Genomic DNA, 21,029 nt, shown 5'->3' on the forward strand with positions numbered 1-21,029 from the left:
TCTGTCCCCATACAGAGTTATTACAATATTGACCATATTCCTAATGTTGTGTATGACATCCTTGTGGCTTCTTTAGTTTATTACTGTAGGTTTATAGCTCTTCATTTCCTTTGCCTATTTTGGCCCCACCCTCCCCCATCTGCCTACCCTAAACACCTTCTCTTCTTCGTTATTAGTAACATCAGCAGTGGGTATCTTGGTGGCCCTGCATCCTTCGTGTGCCTGTGACCTTGCCAGAGTCTTCTGAGGAGTGGTTGGAAGCACAGCTGTGGGGCGGAGGTGGAGGGTACAGGGACACACGTGCACCGTGCCGTGTGCTCGTTCACTCAGCATTTTGTGGTCTCCATTCATAGGCACAGTGTATGTAATAGGTTGACTTTAATAGGTGCTTCTCTTTTTGACTTTCACTGGTATTGTTATGATAACTAAAATGTCACGCTTTGTAGTTTGCTTTTATTTTCCCAGTCTTTGAAAACTTAAAAAACAAGATGTCTTAAACATGCCTTTGTATTTATTTTAAAATGTGTTAATGTCTATGAATTCCCGTTTGCAGTTCTATATAAACATAAACCTGCTTAAATAACTCAGGTGGAGAATGCAGTGTGAGTTGTTAGGTTTGTGCTGTTGTTTATACAAGACATCGCGTGCAGTAGGAGGTGGTATTCATTTTGATGAGGAATAATTACAATAATGCTATTGAGACAAATGCCTCCAGTTGACTTTATGGAACACAGCCTAATTAACTTTTAGTCTTAATGGGATGTTAGCAGTGGTAAGGATGATCGGGTTTCCCTTTAAGCAAATATCAATTATGCCGAATTGAGTCAGCTGTAATCCACTCAGCTGCTTCTAGGCCTTCCTCAAGATATGGACAAGCCAGAGGCAAAGATGAGATGACTCAGGGATTACTGATTAGGTTTCCAGCTGCAGTTTGTGGGGCATTCACTTGTATTGGACTCCATTCTATACTGGTGAATACACTCATCCCTCAGTGTCCTGCATGGGACAGTCTTGACTTTGTAGCCAGAATGCAAGTGCTAAACTTTTACTAGATTAAAATGGTCTTGGTAGGTAATTAGGGCTTTGCTTTTGTGTCCCACTCCAGGCCCAGAGTTAAAGGAATTAATAGATGTATCATGATAGACTTGCTATGAATGAATGCCAATGAAATGCCAGTTTTGGTGTCTACCGTTGGGTCACTGTCCCACTGCCCCCATTCAAATGCTTCCTTTGCTTCCTTTGAAGTCTTTTCTGAATGAAAGTAGAGCCTCAGACCTCAACTTCAAACACTTTGTTCTTTGGGGCTCTTTTCTGGATGCAGGGACCTTCTTAAAGATGTAAGTAAATGTAATCTCCTATGTTTGGGGCTCTTGCTTTATCAAGCATGTGCCCGCCTTTCTGCTGTGGGGCAGGGCTCAGAAACACAGGCACCGGCCCCCTGGCTGGTGCCAAGGTCCTGAAAGAACTGCCACCATGCATGCCACTTGCCTGTCACCTGAGGAGGAAGAGGAGCAGCCAGCCGTAGGGTCAACTTCACAGTGCTTGTGACCTCAAGGAGCCTGTTGTCGAAAACACCGGTCAATCCCACTGAAGGGCCTAGAAGGTATCAGCCTCACACTCTTGTGTGTTAACCTGTGCTTATGTATGTGCACGTGTTTGTGCCTGGTGAGCAGTGCAATTCTCTGCAAGGTCAGTTTTTTTCCCCTTCATTTAAAAAATATTTTATTTTATTTTTATTTATTTATTTATTTGGCTCTGTTGGGTCTTTGTCGCCGCGCACGGGATTTTCTCTAGTTGCAGTGGTTGGGGGGCTACTTTTCGTCGCAGCGCATGGGCTCCTCATTGCGGTGGCTTCTCTTGCTGCGGAGCACGGGCTCTAGGCACGCAGGCTTCAGTAGTTGCAGCACACGGGCTCAGTAGTTGTGGCTCGTGGGCTCTGGAGTGCAGGCTTCAGCAGTTGTGGCGCACGGGCTTAGTTGCTCTGCGGCATGTGGGATCTTCCCGGACCAGGGATTGAACCTGTGTCCCCTGCATTGGCAGGTGGATTCTTAACCACTGTGCCACCAGGGAAGTCCTAAAAAATATTTTACCATAGGGAAGCTGGTGTGAGTTTGTTAAAAGCCACCATGTGGCTGTGAGGGCTCCACATGTTTGTCTGGGTACTGTCTGAGGTGGTTGGTGCCGGTCGTGGGCATCTATTGAATGCTGAGCTGGAATGTTGTTTTCTGTGCTTTGGTTATAAAATTCATAAAGTGGTGAATCAGCTTGATATACTTGGAGCTAAATTTGCCTTGTTTGTACTTTGTATCTAAATGATAGTGTTGAAGCAAGTAGCAGGGATGCAAAGCCTCCCTTGTAGAGTCTTGGTAGGGAAGGATTGCAGAAGGGAGTGGAGCCACAGTCTTGTTACCCCATCCTTAATACTGTTGCATCCACTGCTGCTATCTTTTCTGTGCTGGGTTCTATCATCTCCACTTAACTGCATGAGTGATGGTGTGTACATGTGAATGTGAATATAGTTTTATATGTTGCAGTGTACGTGTATGTATTTTAAAATAGTCTGTAAGCCTTTCCAACATATCTGTACTCTCAGCTCTCAGGGCAAAGCTCTAATTTTATGGTTACTAGTTGAAAAATGGATTTTAATATACTGAAAACAGTATATTTAGAAAACAGTTCTGAGAAATTTTCCTATTCTATACCTGCTGGAACTCCTGTTCATAAATGATATTAACATAGAACTCTCTACCCTGTTTTGAAGTATTTTTGTGATTGTTACTCGCATGAGGCAAGCCACCCAATTCATCTAATGTTTGCTGAGGATGTAGGCTTTGTCAAGAGGCCTTGTGCAGAAGGCTCAGAGGTGCAGAGGTAACAACTTTTGAAATACTTACAATGTACAAGTCTGGGTGGGTGTTCCTATGTTTATTCGCCTGACAGCTCAAAAGGCACAACTGCAAACAGATATAAAATGTATACCCTATGAGGATGCTCTTTTATAACAAAAATCCTTAAGGGTTTGTAGCATAAACCCTTATGGCAGGTGTAAACCTGAAACCAACATTCAAAGTGTGGTTAGAGCAGCCGTCCAAAGTACAAAATTAAAGGGCCAGATACTACTATAAGGTCTATTTAACAGACCCATTTTACAGATGAAGAGTCTGAGGCCTTTTACTTTAGAGTCTCTTAGCAGCATCTCATTTGTGATTTTGATTTGCGTTTCCCTAATGACTGATGATGTTGAGCATCTTTTCATGTGCTTGTTGCCACTTGTACATTTTCTTTGGAGATGTGTCTGTTCAAATCCATTACCTTTTTCTTATTGGATGGGAGTCGTAGGCAACTGTGAGCACAGAGTGAAAGAAAGGCCTCTTAAGTTTTTCTGCCAAATTATTCTGTAAAGTCGGTACTGAGAGTCACTCTCAAAAAAAGAAGTAATAATAACAACAACCTTTATAATTTACAAAGTGGTTTTAAATATCCTGTTTCTGATGCTAGCATCCCCCAATACCCTGAGAGGTAATTATAATTATTCCCTATTATATACAAAAGAATAAACAGACTCTAGGGTAAAATTTTGCATTTACAGGTAATTTTATGGGGAAATGCTCATGGCTTTCAATAGGGTCCCAAAGGAGTACCCCCAAAGAGTACAGACCCACTGTTCTAGAGCTTAACTTCTTCCATAAGATCACAGACATGTGAGGGATTAAAAAATATGATGTCATTACCACTGTACTCCACTATATTGTCTCCAGGGCCATGGCTATGAAGTTAGTTTCTCTTCCTGGAAGGGGCCATGTTTCTGAATGGGGATGTACAGTCATGCATTACTGGACATTTAGCATTCCTGATCCCGGCCATTAATTGCCAGATATGATTATAAAAAAGCCGTAGTAGGGGTATGTGTTATGGTTGTTTCCAGTTATTTTTATTTTATTTTATTTTTTTTGCAGTACGCGGGCCTCTCACTGTTGTGGCCTCTCCCATTGCGGAGCACAGGCTCCGGACACGCAGGCTCAGCGGCCATGGCTCATGGGCCTAGCCGCTCCGCAACATGTGGGATCTTCCCGGACCGGGGCACGAACCTGTGTCCCCTGCATCAGCAGGTGGACTCTCAACCACTGCACCACCAGGGAAGCCCATCCAGTTACTTTTTTTTTTTTTTTGGCCACACCGCACGGCTTGCAGGATCTTAGTTCCCCGACCGGGGATCCAAGCGTGGAGTCCTAACCACTGGACCGCCAGGGAATTCCCCTCCAGTTACTTCTTGGTAATGGTTTATAATCATGGGTATATATTTCACATATAATTATTACAGTTTAAAAATCATCTACACATAGGAGTTTCTAACGGCTCTGGTCTCAGGATATAAAAGTCTCAGATTACTACCCAATGCGATATGCTTGTTAACTGGAAAACTGTTGCTGTTAACTACCTCTCCTGTAGCATTTTCCTGCTTAGAAAGTGCTTTGGCTTGTGTTGGTCTTTACAATTGCCTTAGGTGTTAAGCAGTTGCTATTGTTTCTGTATGAAAGATGAGCACGTAGAAGCTTGGAGGAGTTTTTGTTCAAGATGAGACAGGTGGAACAGAAGTTGGTTTTAATTTTCCTAAATCTGTAGCAGTGTTTTCAAATTTTGTGTAAAATGCTTCTGAAGTGATTTTAAAAGGCGGTGCCCTGAGCCTCTGTCCCCACCAAGGGTCTGATTCAGTAGGTCTGGATAGGGCCTAAGAAATTGCCTTTCAAACAGGCGTCCTGAACTGTGATGTTCCAAATGGTCCGAGGGCCACATGTTGAGAAACATTGGTCTAGATGACAAAACCCTGACTGTTTAAAAGCAAAGAATCTGGTGTTCAGGTCTCATTCTAAGGCTGATGGGGAGCTAGGAGAGGCAAACATGATCAGATTGGTGTTTCAGAAGGACTGCTCTGCCTGTTGTGTGGACAGTCAAATGGAGAGGGATCTGACTGGGAGACAGGGATCATCTGGCCATTTTCCAATCCAAGAGAGAAATGACTATGGCCTGGGTTGGATGGTGATGGTGATGAGCTAAAGAAAATGGGTTCAAGAAAAGTTCAAGAGATGGGCCTGACCAGGCTTGGTGATCTGTTAGGATGGGGACAGTAAAGGATATGCAGAACTCATGGTTCACTCCTGGATTTTAGGCTTGGGCAAGTGGGAGGATGGTGGTGATTTACCGAGACTGGGAGCACAGGGGGGTGGGATGGAGGACATGTTGGTGAAGGCCTGTGAGGAGTGCTTTGCATGTAATCACCACTGATCATTTCATGGAGCCAGGAAATTTCTTCTGTTTCCAGAGGCCTTCCTCCTATTACTGTAGGAAGAAGACTCATGCAGAAATCAGCAGTGCTCTAAATTGGTGGCGAGGCCAGATTTTGAAGGTGGGATTCCATTAGTTAGCCAAGAAATGGGATAGCTGGCTTGGGAGGGAGTGGGGCTAAAAATCCTCTCTAATATCTTCTCATCAAATAGAGTTTAAGAATGAGGGCTTTCCTGGTGGCGCAGTGGTTGAGAGTCCGCCTGCCGATGCAGGGGACGCGGGTTCGTGCCCCGGTCCAGGAAGATCCCACATGCCGCAGAGCTGCTGGGCCTGTGAGCCATGGCCGCTGAGCCTGCGTGTCCGGAGCCTGTGCTCCGCAATGGGAGAGGCCACAACAGTGAGGGGCCCGCTTACAGCATAAAAAAAAAAAAAAGAATGAAGTTGCCTGACCCAACAGAAAGTCCTCATCACAAGGGTGTGAGTGTTTTACCATAACTTTATTCAGGTCCTCCTTTTGTCAGGAGATGGATGATGAGACCCAGAGAGGTGAATCGTAGTTGGGAGAGCTAGGAGTAGAACCTGGGACTCAGAGCTGTGTCTGGTGTCCCGACCAGCCGTTCATATTTGTTAGGACCCTTGTCATCAGATCACGTGAGCCCCAAGCTAGCCCTGTTGGATGCCAGAGCACATGCATGCAAATAAGGCAACTGACAGTTTTGGTTCTTTTCGTTAAATCAAACCAACCAGTATTTTGGTTTATGGGTCAACGTGGCATACAGACCAACCTAAGTCTTTTGTGTGAAATGGACATATTGGTTTTCAGGTTCTGTGCCCTAGAGAGCAGAGTTGTGTAAGTCAGCAGCCGCAGGTTCTGGTGGTTAACCGTGCGTCCCTCTGGAGGCCAGAGATTTGCTGCTCCTGGTGAGCTGTTTTGAGTCATAGGGTTGCGACTATGTATGTCAAGGTATCCTGGTTTAAGGCAAAACTTTCAGCACAAAAGGCTGTGTTGTTAAAAAAGAAATTGTTCCCCCTGCCAGCCCAACATCACCACCAAACAAAAGAAAACATAACCTTCAACCATGGCAACATCAAATTCTCAAGCTTTGGAATTGAAAGAGCATTTCAGGTGTTAACAAAAAACAATCCTTTGTAGTAGAACTTGCTGAAGCCACAATTGTTTAAACAGGTCAGTGGACCACTAACAAAATCCTTACTTAGGATTGAGTAACCCAAGCCATTTGTGGCCCCCCTTCGGGTACCCCAACTTGCCATCTGTATTAGTTAAAATATCTAGACCCTGGATCTTTAGTAGCCAGAGACCATGATTATATTTGCATTCTTAACATGGGTGTGATTTTTATGTTGATTTTAAGTTGGACCAGATGGGGTCTGTGATACAGCTTTGGTACTGCTTCGTAAATACAGTACCACTTGATGTTCCAAAATGGAATAATGAGTAAAGGCAGCTAATGTTGTTTGCCCTCAGCTTCTCAAGAGATGAGATTGTGTTTTGTGTCCAAATGGAAACCACTGCTAGTTTGGCGCCGAGTGACCAGAGATGGGGGAATAGCCTGGTCACTTGGAGAATTAGACGCAGGATTCTTTTCATTTGCGCTGCACTTTCTGCTCTCTGGGCAAAGGAAATCAGAATTCATTGTGCTGTTGTGTCCATGGTGTTCATCACCTTGCTGTTTTGTTGAGTAGCCTGTTGTGCAGGCTTTTACAGTAACATCCTGGTGAAAATGAACACACCATATAGCTGTTACCCACTGTGAAGTTTAATGTTGAATCAGAAGAGGAAGGAAATTGAGATAGAAAAGCTCTGTACTGGTTGTTGCCAAGGTGTTGCTGTGTGTGCAGTGTCACATGCAGCACTGCTACTAAAGACCCTTTTAATTAGAGACCCCACCCAGTGAATTGGAGATGAAATTTCACGCTGAACCCTGGAAGTCTGACTGCATAGGCTGAATGTGGGGAGCACAGAAAAATGTTGAGAATGGGAACTACTTATCTCTCTACCTATTCCATTGCCAAGTTCCATTTTTCACTCAGTTTAAAAATATGTGGATCTTTATTTTAACTAGAATTTTTTCCTCTAAATTAGCATAGGATTATGAAAATGATACTTATATATTAAATAGTAGAGGTCCTGATACTTGATGTAATATAGAATTTATTTGAAATAGGGCTAAATATAATACCATATTTTATAAGCAAACCTTCTTTATACATTTTTATTCCTCATTTTCATAAATAATTACCTGCATTTTCCCCAGAATTCTTCTACCACCACCCCTAAAAAGAAATTCTTTTGAATTATATCTTTGTTGATAACCTGTTGTTATTAAAATTTTAGATATATATTTTTTAATTTCAAAACTGTACAAAACACAAAAATGCAAAGTAGTCAGGGGTGTTTTTTGGTGTTCTTGGCTTTATAATATAAGTCTAATATAAATCATCTGGATCTGCTGCTTGTTTTGAGGGTCTGTTGGTCTTTTTTTTTTTTTTTTTTTTTGGTTCCTGATAAATTGTTTTCAGGCTGAAGCACAAACTTGTGCGTCTGAATAGAGGTGGAGAGAATTTTTGCATTCAGAATATACCCCCTTGAAAATTGGAGATTATTAAGGAAATGACAGGCCTGGAACTCTTAGAAGCATGAATGTTAAACCAAAAGTGGTGTAACCCCTATATATGTGTATTTCTGTACAGCTAGCGACTCTGAAGAGTTTGTACAGCTAGCAAACTCTGAAGAGTTTGATTTTTTTTTTCCCCTCTTGCAGCATTCTGAATGGGTGTGTTAAAGTAGTTGGAAACTGCTACAGTAGAAGCCTAGTCCATTAATCATCACGTACTGGAATAGAGGGAACAGAAAACAGCTCACTGGCAAATGTAAAGAGAAACTGGGCCTCCTTTCACGTGCTGGAGCCTTAGAGGTGGCCGTCCAGCTCCTTGCTCTGTGACCTTCTGGCCTTAGGTGAAGGAGGGCCCTTTCTCTTTATAGTCTTTCCTGGCTCCATCAACAGCGTTTAGGAAGCGCCCTGTGGCCTGTTACTGATAAGAGCTCTCTCGGGAGAGCCGTGCCTTCATCCCAGCTCTCTGGGTTTTCCACAGGGTCTCAGGCCATCGATTTTATTGTCTGTACTCACTTATTTAGGTATTGCTTCCATTTTTGTCATCTGCCTGCTCTTTCTATGCATTGTAGGATGATCTCATCCATTTTTACAACTTTATTTTTTTTTTCCTTCTGGTTTTTGGTAGGCCTTCCCCTAAAAGGAACGGGCAGTCCACGTAGGATAAGGATATGGCTCTGGAGCCAGACCGCCCGGCTGCATATCCAGTTTCATCCTTAGCGTCACGCGACCCTCAGCTGCTCTTTACCTAATTTTTCCATCTACAAAATGGAGGTGGTGGGTAATCCCACCTTATAAGGTTATTGAAAAATGAAGCAGGAAAATACAGCTGTCCCTGGAGCATAGCCTGTGCTTAACAACAGTAAATGTTAGCCTTTTGGGGGTTTTTTTCCCCCTAAAATCCTGTTGTCTGCATTTCTCAGATTTACATTTCGACCTGTACCTCTGGCTTTCTTTTGTTTGTAGCTGGAGGCAAAGCTCATCTCACTCCAGGTTTCTCCCCGTGGTCAACTACCTCATCTCTTTCCCCTTAAGTATTTTCTTTGTGGTAGATTCTCCTACCTCTCCCATCATCCAAGGTGAGAATTCTTTAAGAAACTCTTGTTCCTTTTTTTTTTTTTTTTTTTTTTGCAGTACGAGGGCCTTTCACTGTTGTGGCCTCTCCCATTGCGGAGCACAGACTCCGGACACGCAGGCTCAGTGGCCATGGCTCATAGGCCCAGCCACTCTGTGGCATGTGGGATCTTCCCGGACTGGGGCACGAACCCGTGTCCCCTGCATCGGCAGGCGGACTCTCAACCACTGCGCCACCAGGGAAGCCCCTCTTGTTCCATTTTTATATATAAATCACCACCCAAACGTTTCTTAAAATCTCTTTTCCAGTTATCTGTCCAGATCACTTATGATCCCCTTACTTATGGTTTTACCCAAGGCAGCATAAGTTAGTGGTTGGAATTCTCAGGTTTGGAATCCGACAATACTTTGGTAGAGATCTCAGCCTCTCCCACCTCCTGGCTGTGTGACGTTGGACTAGTTACTTAACCTCCCTAAGCTTTGGGTGTCTCTGGAAGATGAAGGTGTTATCACTTCACAGGATTATCGTGAGGCTTGAATGAAGTCCTGTCTTTGAAGTTCTTGGCAGAGCCCCTGGCCTGTAGAAGTGTTCAGGCACTCAGCTGTTACTGTTATCCTCCACCCTAACTGGTCTTCGTCTCTCTGTTCCTGTTGTTGGTTCAGAATGACTTAGCAGAACTGCTGTTCCTTACTTACTAGGTGATTTTTTTAAAGACTCCAAGAACTTATATTGGAACGGACTTTAGAGGTTTTTAAACCATTCACCTTGACCAAAATCAAAGCTACTTTATATTAAGTGCCGGTCACACGTGATGTCTAGTTTTTACCACTCAGTGCAGTCAGGTGTTGCTGAGGCTCTGAGATATAAACACACTTCCCTAAGCCCTCCCAGCTAGGAGCGCCATGACTGATACTTGAACTCTGCCCATTCCTGTCCCAAACTTCAGATTTGTCATTATAACAGATTGCTTCCACAACCCCCTGTATAAAATGAAATAAAATAGAATATGAAAAAATAAAAAAATAAAATTCCTTGACGTATGTTTCTCAGCCGGTAGTTGAACAGGTATTTCCAGTGACTGGGAACCCCCTACTTTGCAAGGTGGCCCATTTCATTGCTAAATAGTCAGGTTAAATACTTCTGTGTTTTGTGCTGAAACCTGATCCCTCTATCTTCTCTCCATTGATTTTTTTTTTTCTTTAAGAAATACAGAGGACCAGTCTAACTTCTTTTTTACCTGATAGTCCTTTAAACCTTTAAATATTTGAACGTAACTATTGCTTCTCCCATTGTTCTCCTCTCCCCTGCACGAAGGACGAGTTTATCCATTCTGGTCCCTTTCGTTTTGGAAATGAATTGTAACTACCCATGCTCTAGACACCATGCATACCAAAAGCTCGCCGTCCCAGCTTTACCCCCTCTGGACTCAGATCTAGGATGCTTCACCATCTTGGTAGCCCTGAATAGGGTTAGGTTTTCCTTAAACAGCTGTAGAGGTGCCAATGGAGAGCTTTGATGTTAAGTCAAACTACCCTGAATAGTGAGCCTGGCTATTTGTTTCAAAGGTCATTCATTCTTGAATTAAGTATTTATAGAGTACCTGTGTGTTAGCTCCCCCCAGGCCTCCTTATTGGTCTTTCTCCTCCTCAATCTCTTGAGGTTGTGAGCAAGGCTGGGAGAAGGCCCTTTAGATTTGGTTTCTCTCCTCCATGGTCTCTGCTGTTGTTAGGAGGACAATCCTGGTGTTTGAGAGCGCATCAAAGACTTTTGCCTTAATGAAAAAGTTTTGGGAATTTTATTGTTTTCTCATGAAAATAGGCTACAGAAAAATCTAGAGCACTGGAATACTTTAAAAGCAAATTGAATGTTTATCTTCTTATAGCTATGAAGACTCGTAAGTGTCAAATAATATTTTGGGTTTTTTGGGGTTTTTTTTTGCGGTACGCGGGCCTCTCACTGTTGTGGCCTCTCCCGTTGCGGAGCACAGGCTCCGGATGCGCAGGCTCAGCGGCCATGGTTCACGGGCCCAGCCGCTCCGCGGCATGTGGGATCTTCCCGGACCGGGGCACGAACCCGTGTCCCCTGCATCGGGGACTCTCAACCACTGCGCCACCAGGGAAGCCCTCAAATAATATTTTGTAATCAAATTCCTGACAGCAGCTTTATCCAGGCTTCCCATGCAGTATAGTGAGGTATTAGGAGCAAGGTCAGTGCAGCGGGACTGCCTGGGTTTGAATTCCAGCTTTGCTGCTTCCTGTCAGTGAGACGTTCGTTTCCTCAACTGCTACAGTGGGGTTAATAATAGTTCCTACCTCATAGGGTTGCTGTGAGCATTAAATCAGTTTATCACTACAAAGCACTTTAGAACACTGCCAGGTAATGTATGCTTACAAAATGCTGTTATCGTGGCTGTTTTATCATTTGAGGTAATAGTTTTCATTTCCTCACCCAGAAGAGGAAGTAGTCATGACATAAACAGATGTTCTTCAGAAGGCAACCCCCATCTTCAGTGAGCTACTTTTAAGTTTGGGGAAACACATAACTAAACGTTTTTACTATACTCTACTATTAGAGAACTACCTGGATCTACCTTGCTTTTCATGGAATTTAGTGTCCCCAATCTTTAAGAACTGTTGGAAACGTGTTCTCAAGTTGTTCTTTGTTAGGGTTAGAAGTGCTTTCTTGTACTGTGATTGCGGGATTCCCGCTACTAAATGTTTAATCGTGCACAGAAATGCATAGTGAGGCCACTTGTCCTCATTACAGACGCACCCCCTGTCCTGCAGTGGGAGCATCAACCCCACTTGGGTGTCTGTGTCCCAGTTAGACATTCTGGATGGATTGGTATTAGTGTTCCGGCTTCCTGCTCTCTGAGGAGTTGGAGTGACCGGGGAAACTGATGCTGCTTTTGATAGAATGATCTGAGGAGCCCCGAGACTATTTTAGTTATAAACTAGGGGAAGTGGTAAATAACTGAACGCACTTTCTGGTATTGTTGAGAGTAATCTTGGCTTACGATAGCTTTAGCAGTGGGTCTAGCAATTCAAAGAAGACTGTGTTCATTTACTTTCAATTGAATACATACTGTGGTCATTTTTCACTACGGGGTGTTTAACAGTTGGTTTCATCCTTCCTTTTAAATTGGAGACACTTGTACAGGGGACCCCTTTTTGTTCAATACATTGTAATTTGTTCACTCAGTTGGTTTTATACAGTACCTGTCACTGAAGATTATGTCCATGGTTTATTGAGTACCTGCTATATCTAAAGCATTCTGCCCACACCGTAAGTAGGATGAGCAGGACACAGTCTCTTTTTCCTGGCAAGGCGGGGGAAAGACAGGAATGTAAATAACTGATTATAATGTAGGATGGAGTAAGACAAGTCTTTTTTCGCGGGCCTCTCACTGCTGTGGCCTCTCCCGTTGCGGAGCACAGGCTCCGGACGCGCAGGCTCAGCGGCCATGGCTCATGGGCGCAGCCGCTCTGCGGCATGTGGGATCTTCCCGGACCGGAACACGAACCCATGTCCCCTGCATCGGCAGGCGGACTCTCAACCTCTGCGCCACCAGGGAAGCCCAAGACAAGTCTTATAATTGAGGTTCAAGCAGGAGGCCACATGATCAGATCAGTTATTTTCAGTTAGGAGGCCTGGTTATATTTACCTAAGTGGTGGCATTTGAGCCACCAAGTGGTAGGATTTCAAGAGCTAGAGCAGAAGGCTATAATCTCCGCCAGGTGGAGGGAAGAGTGTGGACAAAGGCCCGGATGTGTGGAAGGTCTGTCCAGGCTGGGCATGGGGTGCCCTAGACCAGGCTGAGAGTAACTCCTTGTAGGGTCTAGAGAGCCTTGCTTTGGAGATAGATCTTTACGATGAAAGGTTTCAGCTGAGGGTGATTGAAGTCAGATTTGAGATGCTGAAAGGCAGCTGTTGATGTGTGCAAGGTGGATACAGAGGTCAGAGAGGAGTGCCAGACTGACAGTTGGGCCCATGGTGGCCATTCAGCCGTGGTCTGAGGAGGCCTTGAACCAGTGGTCAGGAATAAAAAAGGGAAAGATACATTTGACTGAACTTTCAAAGGTCCAAGTGGCTTAACGTAGTAACTGGTTTACTCTGGGGGAAAGGAAGCTGGAAGAATTGAAAATGACAAGTTTCTAGGGTAAGTGACCTGGAAAACAACATGCTAATAATTAAGCTTTGAACATGGGAGAAGGACCAGGTTTGAGGGCTGGGTGGGAGACATATAGTAGTGGATTTAGCAATGTGTAATTTTATGGCCTTTACAAGATACCCCCATGAGTATATTCGCTAAGCAGTTAGAAATTCTGGCGCAGCAGATAGAGTGAGAGACTTGGATCTGGGAGTCAAGCCTTATAAGAAATCTTATAAGAAGACCTAGGGAAGGGAGGTCTTTGCCTAGGAGAGTTGAGTGAGAAGACCTGAGGACAGAGGGCTGACACGTGCCTCCTATTTAAGGAGTGAGTGGAAGAAGCACTAGAAAGATTAGGGTCCCAGACTAGAGTTCCAGCAGGGATAGGCTGGATCAACACTGGCAGATGCTATAACCGAGAAGAGGCTTTTGAATAGGATAAGAACTCTGATTCTTATTATTGTTTTGTCTTTAAAAATGTTTTATTGTAGACACTTTCAAACCCCATAAAAGTAAGGATAAAGATATGATGACCCACCGTGTTCCCACTATACAGCTTCAATTATTATCAATATTAGTCTTCCTTTATCTCCCCACCTTTCTGTGGGAGGAGAAGGGAGATAGGATACTTCAAGGCATTTTCAGATTCATGTCATTTCTCCCACACTTTAGTTTGCACTACTTCATGAAGACAGTTAGTTTTCATAAAACTGTAAGTCATTATCCCACCAAAGTTAAAAAAAAAAAGTTAATTCCTCAGTATCATCTAATAAAACTTTTAAATTTAAATAATTTAAAGTCCTTGAAAGCCACATCTGGGTTGCCTTTTAATTTCATAGAGATTAGATCTCACTCTAAGGGCCCATTTGGGAAATGGACAGAGTGTCTTGAGGAAGAGAATATAATACTCTCTGCAGAAGGGATGCTTCTCCTACATAGCACATGATGGGTTTTGACGGGAGACCGTGTTTTATTTTTTGATACAGTTATCCCCTGAGAATAGCAATAGAAATCTAAGGTTGAGCTTCCTGTCCTTAGATCATATGAATTAAAACATGTATCCAATGGCACTGCCACAGTTTTGCCACCTCTGATGCATGTACCATCCAGTCCCTAATTCTAGAGTGTTGGTCCGCAGTCGGGACATGTGGTCCTCTCTGGAGACATTTTTGATTGCAGTGGCCTTGCGGAAAAGGGGCTACCAGCATCCAGTGGAAAGAGGGTAGGGATGCATAGGACAGCCCCCATAACAAAGGCTTAACCTACCCCAAATACCAATAGTGTAGAGGAATAGCATATTCCTGAGCAGAACCACCCTTTTCAATCTGCTGTTACCTCACACGTTTGTGAACCAAGTTACCGTTAAAAATTTTTCTCTGTTCTTTGGAGAGAGGTTAATGTCCCTATAGGTGTTTTTCCTTTGATCATCTGCATCCCCTAAGCAGGGTTTGTCCAGATCTTTGAGCCTGCCAAGCTTCATTCTAGTTTTTATTTTCCTTGTGTCTTTGGACTAGAGCAGAACATGGAAGTGATTTGGTTTCTTTGGGTAAGAAATTTAAGGAATGTACTTTCTCAAGACATGTTCACCAGTCTGAACAAAGTTCTCTCTTTGGAAGGAGATAGCTTGGGAGTGCTATTGAACAAGTGTGGGGCTTAGTAAATCAAGATATAATGTATATATTTCTTCACCCCGATTTGAAATTGAGCAGTCATTTGTAGTAAATGGGAAACATAAATGAAGTATTTCACCTTCTTTGTTTGCAGGAAATACAGTTGGAGCATGCGAAGCAAGCCTTTCTTCAAAGGGACAATGCCAGGACCGGAAAAGTCACAGCCATTGACTTCCGAGACATTATGGTCACCATCCGCCCTCATGTCTTGACACCTTTTGTAGAAGAATGTCTCGTAGCTGTAAGTTGTTTTTTAATTTCTCTTGGAGTATAGTTAATTTACAATGTTGTGTTTGTTTCAGGTGTATAGCAAAGTGAATCAGTTAGACATATATCCACTCTTTTTTAGATTCTTTTCCCATATAGGTCATTACAAAGTACTGAGTAGAGTTCCCTGTGTTATACAGTAGGTCCTTATTAGTTATCTATTTTATATATAGTAGTGTGTATATGTCAATTCCGAACTCCCAATTTATCCCTCCTCCTAGGTTGTAACTTGCCATAATGAAATAGCTTATTCTACCTGGTGTAAGCTCAGTAAATAAGGGATTGTAAGAACAAGTCTTACAGATTATGCAGAGTTTCTTCTGTTTAAACACTAACATTTTTAAATTTTCTTAGTGATATTGCATCCATCACCAAACTTACAGAGAGTGCTTTGCCAGTTTTAGTGCGTAGGTTAACTTGTTACCTGGATGATGTGGACTATCTTAAAGAAATGTATTAACTGGCTTTTTTAAAAAGGAAAAACAGACATATAATCGCATATTAATTTGCTTTATATTTTGAGGTATGTCAGATGCTGATCTTTGCTTTTACCTGTTCTCCAAGGCAAAGTGGCTTTTCTAAACAAGTAGTGCGCATAGATGTATTTGAGGTGTCAGCAGAACAGGAACTCTAACCCTTGGATTCACTCATTCATTCAGCATGTGTGTGGAGGCGACACTGGCACATGCAGTGGGTGGAGCCTTGCTGTCCTGTGTCGTGGAGCTTCCCTCCTAGTGGATGTCCAGCCACTCTCCTCCTTCATGGACCCTGAGGGTGTCCTGGAACATTCCGTGGTGGTGGTTCCCAAGCCTTGGTCACGGAGCTTAAGAATCATCAGGGATAGTTATTAAAAGTGCAGATTCTGAGGTCTCTTCCAGGCCTACCCATTCATCATCCACAGGTGGGAAGGTCCTAGAATCTAATTTCTGAGGCTTCCTAGGTAATTGTGATGATCCCCCAGATTTGGGACCCTTATGCAATGGTAACTCTTCCTTTGTTAATCCCAGGGAGAGGACTTTTTGAGTGTTTTCACCATTCCCTGAGTTTGCCACAATGCTTACCATAAGGAAGAACTCAGGGGAGCTTTTCATTTTTCCTCTTTTTCTTTCTGGTCTCTCTCTTTGGAGATGCGGTGATCTGACAAGGCCTTTTCCACTCCGGCACTGTGTTAATCTCGCTCCTTTTCTTGGCCCCCCTTCGCTATCCCAGCTCTCACATCAGCTATTTCAAATGAGTAGTAAGTGAAGATTGATGTGATTGTTACCTTATAAAGAAGTGCTTTCCTAATAAAAAATATTTTGCCTTGTTAGGGAAGGCAAAATATTTGAAACCTCAAACTGAAGTTCCATTCATAATGGACATGCTGTCTGTTTTCCTTGTCCCCGTGAAGAAATATGGTTTCTTACAAATTCTGATTATCAGAATTCTGACCAGTCTTAACCCTCATCAAAGCGTATGACATCTCATAATTTTACCATAATATGCTTGTTTGCTAGAAATCCTACCAATACAAAGTCTGTACTTAAATGCTGATTTATTATTACTTATAAGTAACATGACAAATCATGATATTAATGTTAGATTGACCACTTTTCATAGTATGTTTGTGTTGGTATAATAGAGTTTTACATGTATAAGAATACACATGTGTGCATGTGTATAATAGAGTTTTGCATGTCTAAGCTTTTAAGGATTGCTCATTAGATGAAATAAACAAACTTATAAAACATTTCCAATTGAAATTTGAACTCTGTAAATTACTACTGGTTCTGTTGTTATAATCCTACACATGTATTTAGTTTTCTAGGACTTTGTGGAGAGTACAAGTTCTGGTCATGATTAGTTGCAGTTACTTCTAAAAATCATTTATAGCTTTTTTTTAATGTGAAAGAAAAATGCTTATAAACATTTCTTTCTATACATGTTTTCTTGATTACTTCCAAAACTAGCATTTGATGTACATACTTCTGAATCTTCTTCATTCTATAAATGCTTTGTTTATTTTTCTTCTCCCCCCTCTTATTTTCAACTTATTTAAGGCTGCTGGAGGTACCACGTCCCATCAAGTTAGTTTCTCCTATTTTAATGGATTTAATTCACTCCTTAACAACATGGAACTCATTAGAAAGATCTACAGCACTCTGGCTGGCAACAGGAAAGATGTAGAGGTGACTAAAGGTGAGTGAGAATCTGAATTCTTGCCTGCAACTATCTTGGTGAGTTATTATTAGGGTAAAGAAGGCAACTAGGAGTTTATGTTATAAATTTTTCTGTCCCACTGACACATATTAACCATATGGTGCATGTGTGTTCTCCACCCTTAGATCAGACAAAACAATCTTCAGCACATTTTAAATAAACCCAAGACAGTCTTTGAATGAGGGAACCATGTAAAGTTTCTTAAATGTTTTCAAATCTTACTAAAACCTGAGCTAAATTGGCATCCTCTAAAGTGACCTTCAAAAGTACACAAGGAATTCCATAAACTTACACTGCTGACAGTGTGTGTTGATTGACAATCTCTGATCAAGATATCAGCATTTTAATGGGATTTTTTTTTTAAACAGAGAATTCCCTTCGGAGTTCCACAGCTTCATTAATATTACATCCTGGGACCTATGCATATTGAGTTTCATATCTCCTTCCTGGTTTTCCCTGACCCGCAATTTGAATGGCTTCCTGTGTCATTTATTCAAAGCCTTTGGATGACACCAAGCTTTTAGAGTCAATATTAGAGAAACTATTCTGCATACTCTTTCCAGATAAATGAAAGAACTGCAAAAATTCTTACCCTATTTGGATTGACTTGAATTCTACGACTGTTAATAATAAAGTTTGGTGATGTTCGCTCATTCCTGTGCCTTGAGTTAATGCTGCATTTAGTGGCTATTCCTTCTTGAATCTTTCCCTTTTAACTCTTTTTCCATACAGAGGAGTTTGTTCTGGCAGCTCAGAAATTTGGTCAGGTTACACCCATGGAAGTTGACATCTTGTTTCAGTTAGCAGATTTATATGAGCCACGGGGGTAAGTTGCTCTTTTTTTTTTTTTTTTTAATTAGCTTAATAAAGGGAGGTTAGGAGGTGGGGTAGGAGGACCGCAGCAAACCTGGAGAAAAAGAAGCCATATTAAAGATGACTCTGAAATATGGGAAACAAGAAAAGAAATGTTTTAAAATTCCATAACGTAAATTTTAATAAATTTGTATTTTGTTGTTGCTTGTGCTTGCTTTTCCCTCTAGACGTATGACCTTAGCCGACATTGAACGGATCGCTCCTCTGGAAGAGGGAACTCTGCCCTTCAACTTGGCCGAGGCCCAGAGGCAGGTGGGTAAAAGGGAGCACACTTGCTTCCTTGTGTTTCTTTGATAGGGTCACCCAACCCTTTTTCACATGCAATTGCCTTTTGGACACTGGCCTCTAACCTACCATTTCTTTGTTTTGCACCAAAAATCCAGACCATTTCAAAAGGCTGGAAAGAGAAATTACTTAGAGATGTTCTGAGACACAGATAATTGGCATTTGCTTTTCCTGTGAAAGATGGGGTGATTTCTTAGCCGCCTTAGAAGCCTAACCCTCCCAAAAGAGGCAGAAGATCTTCTTCCCCCAATCTTGTGCTGGGAGAGGTGGGGCTGGAGTCCCGTTTTGGTGTCACCGTCCCAGCGTCGTGTTGTGAAATGAAAGCTGGGCTCTGCCCCACAGAGAGGCACTTCATCAGGGCATCGCCCAACTGCCATGCCTGCCGGTTTTCCGAATATCAAAATGAGATAATTTTGTTTAGTCTGGAGTCATAGTTTGAAGGCTTTTAGACCTATTTTCTTTGTGAAAGGACTCATAAGTTATGTGGAAACAATTTGAGGAATGCTAAATTTTATTTTATGGTTAACAGAAACCGACCTCTTGAATTTGTGGAAGTCAGAAACCGAAGACCTGGGACCTCTTACATTTAACTCTTACTCGGCTTTCTATAGGTCAGGGTTAGAGAATAAAAGCCTCCAGAGCATGTGTTGTGCTTACATGGTGTTTGTAAAATAAATCCACTCACAGACGAGCGTCGTTTTAGAAAAATACCTCCTTTAAGGCAAAGCCATCTCTGAATCCTGTGAGACTGAACAGTTTTTGGCTGGGAGCTCCGGGTCTGTACAGAGACGCCAGTTTGACCACAATGGGTTGATGCGGGCTGCATTTTTAGGACGGGCAGGCCTCGGGCCAGGACGCCCTCCTTTCAGCTCTTTCCCACCCGATGGCAGCGGCAGGTTTTGTGTGCAGCGTGTAACTCAGAACGGTGGGTGTGCGCTCAGTAAACCCTAACTAGGCACCTCTGGAAAACCAGCTGGCTGCCGTTAAAAGAGGAAGCCGATTTCCCCGAGTGCAGGAGAGAGAACTGTATAATCACGTGCAGAGGTGGAAGCAGCTCCGCTCTCCCCCACCCCGCCCCCCGCTTTGATTTTTAAACACTGCTTACCAGATGATTATCTCTTCGTCTCTGTGCTACTAGCTCCTGTAGAAATTTGGGGATTAAGAAAAAGCAGAGAATTTTTTTTTTAAGATTCCTCCTGTTCTCCAGCTGGCAGTGGTATCCCACAAGTTTTCTTCTACGCACTCTGCAGCTTTGGGGAGTTTCAGATGATGGGTGCTTGTGGATCCTGGCCATGAAAGGGTTAGACGAGATTGATGAGATTTATAGCAGGAAATGATTGGCTGCTGCTTAGAGGTTTAGAGCAATTCACTGGGGCCTTGCCTGGAATATTCTTTACTATGTGAACCCCAGTGGGCCTGACAACATCGACAGACTCAAGCAATGGAGGTCACCTACCTGGTAGGCTAGGTGCCAACATTTATCCTCCACAGAGGAGTGCAGGTGGAGGAGTCTGTCTTGTGTCATTTTGTGAGCACGCCAAATGTCTAGCTTTAGGAAAGTTAAATGAAAGTCTGGGATTTCATTTATTTTGTCTTTGGATGAGTTAGTGATAGTGGTAGGTTCCTCTCCCCACCAACCTATTATTTTCAAAGTATTTTCACTCATTATTTTGATGCCAGCACCTTTCTAAGTAGTGCATATTTATATCCGTGTAAATAAAACATTGCCTTTCTAACGGATGCATCTGTCAAAACGAAGTTACTGTGGTTAACAGATATAGATGGAAATCATCCATCTATACGGAGATAGCATTGGATGCACCCCATGGAATCTGCAGAAGAGGTGTTTTACTTTCTTAAAGATGCATATTTTTATGTAAAGCTGTTTTCAGTTAAATAACTTTGAAGGAGATTCCAAATTATCTCATTGTATTAGAATTGTGCTACATTGACAGCAACTAAAATTCAGTGGGTTGATAGCTGGGATTGGTCATTATTTTCATTGTTCACCAATCTTAATTATCGTGGCTTTTGAAAAAACAAATGTTACTGAATGTATTTATTCATTCAACAGGTATTTATTAAGCACCAGCTATATGCCATCCTCATGTGACAGCTCTGTGTGACATAAAATTACTATTTTATTTATGTAGACAGAGAATGGAAATACTCTGAAATGTTCTGGCATCAAAAACACTGTAAGAATAATAGGTCAAAAGAACAATCATAATACGACAACTGACTAGCCTGAAGTATGAATTTAGAAAAGATGGACAAAAAAGGGGAAAAAGTATCAAATCACCTGTAGTACAACCACCTAGTTGTAGCCACTGTAAACATTTGGATATCTCTGGGTGATGAGATAGCCAAAATGTTAGTGTTATTATTATATGCATATACATACCAAAATAACTTTTTAAAAAATAGCATTTTCACACACAGTCTTTAACATTGGTTTTAAAAGATTATCATGAAACATTTCAAACAAAGGTAAAGAAAATCATACCATGAATACCTGTCTACTCACCGTATTCTTTTTAGCCTGTTTTTGCTTTATAATACCTTATGAACACTTTTTCTGAGCATCAAATATC

The 21,029-nt window shown here is 42.3% G+C and overlaps 1 protein-coding gene across 1 annotated transcript in view; it reads left to right on the forward strand.

Annotated features, from left to right (window-relative positions):
• The window catches only part of SLC25A13 (solute carrier family 25 member 13), a gene marked incomplete at both ends in the record, with an annotated part of 202,965 nt that overhangs the window by 111,649 nt on the left and 70,287 nt on the right, over positions 1–21,029 (forward strand). The window contains 4 exon segments of the mRNA XM_079712019.1: positions 14,906–15,052; positions 17,118–17,256; positions 18,010–18,103; positions 18,318–18,402. Of these exon segments, the coding sequence (XP_079568145.1) occupies positions 14,906–15,052; positions 17,118–17,256; positions 18,010–18,103; positions 18,318–18,402 (465 nt within the window).

Source organism: Hyperoodon ampullatus (genome assembly GCF_949752795.1).
Source record: "Hyperoodon ampullatus genome assembly, chromosome: 9".
Taxonomy (NCBI): domain Eukaryota; kingdom Metazoa; phylum Chordata; class Mammalia; order Artiodactyla; family Ziphiidae; genus Hyperoodon; species Hyperoodon ampullatus.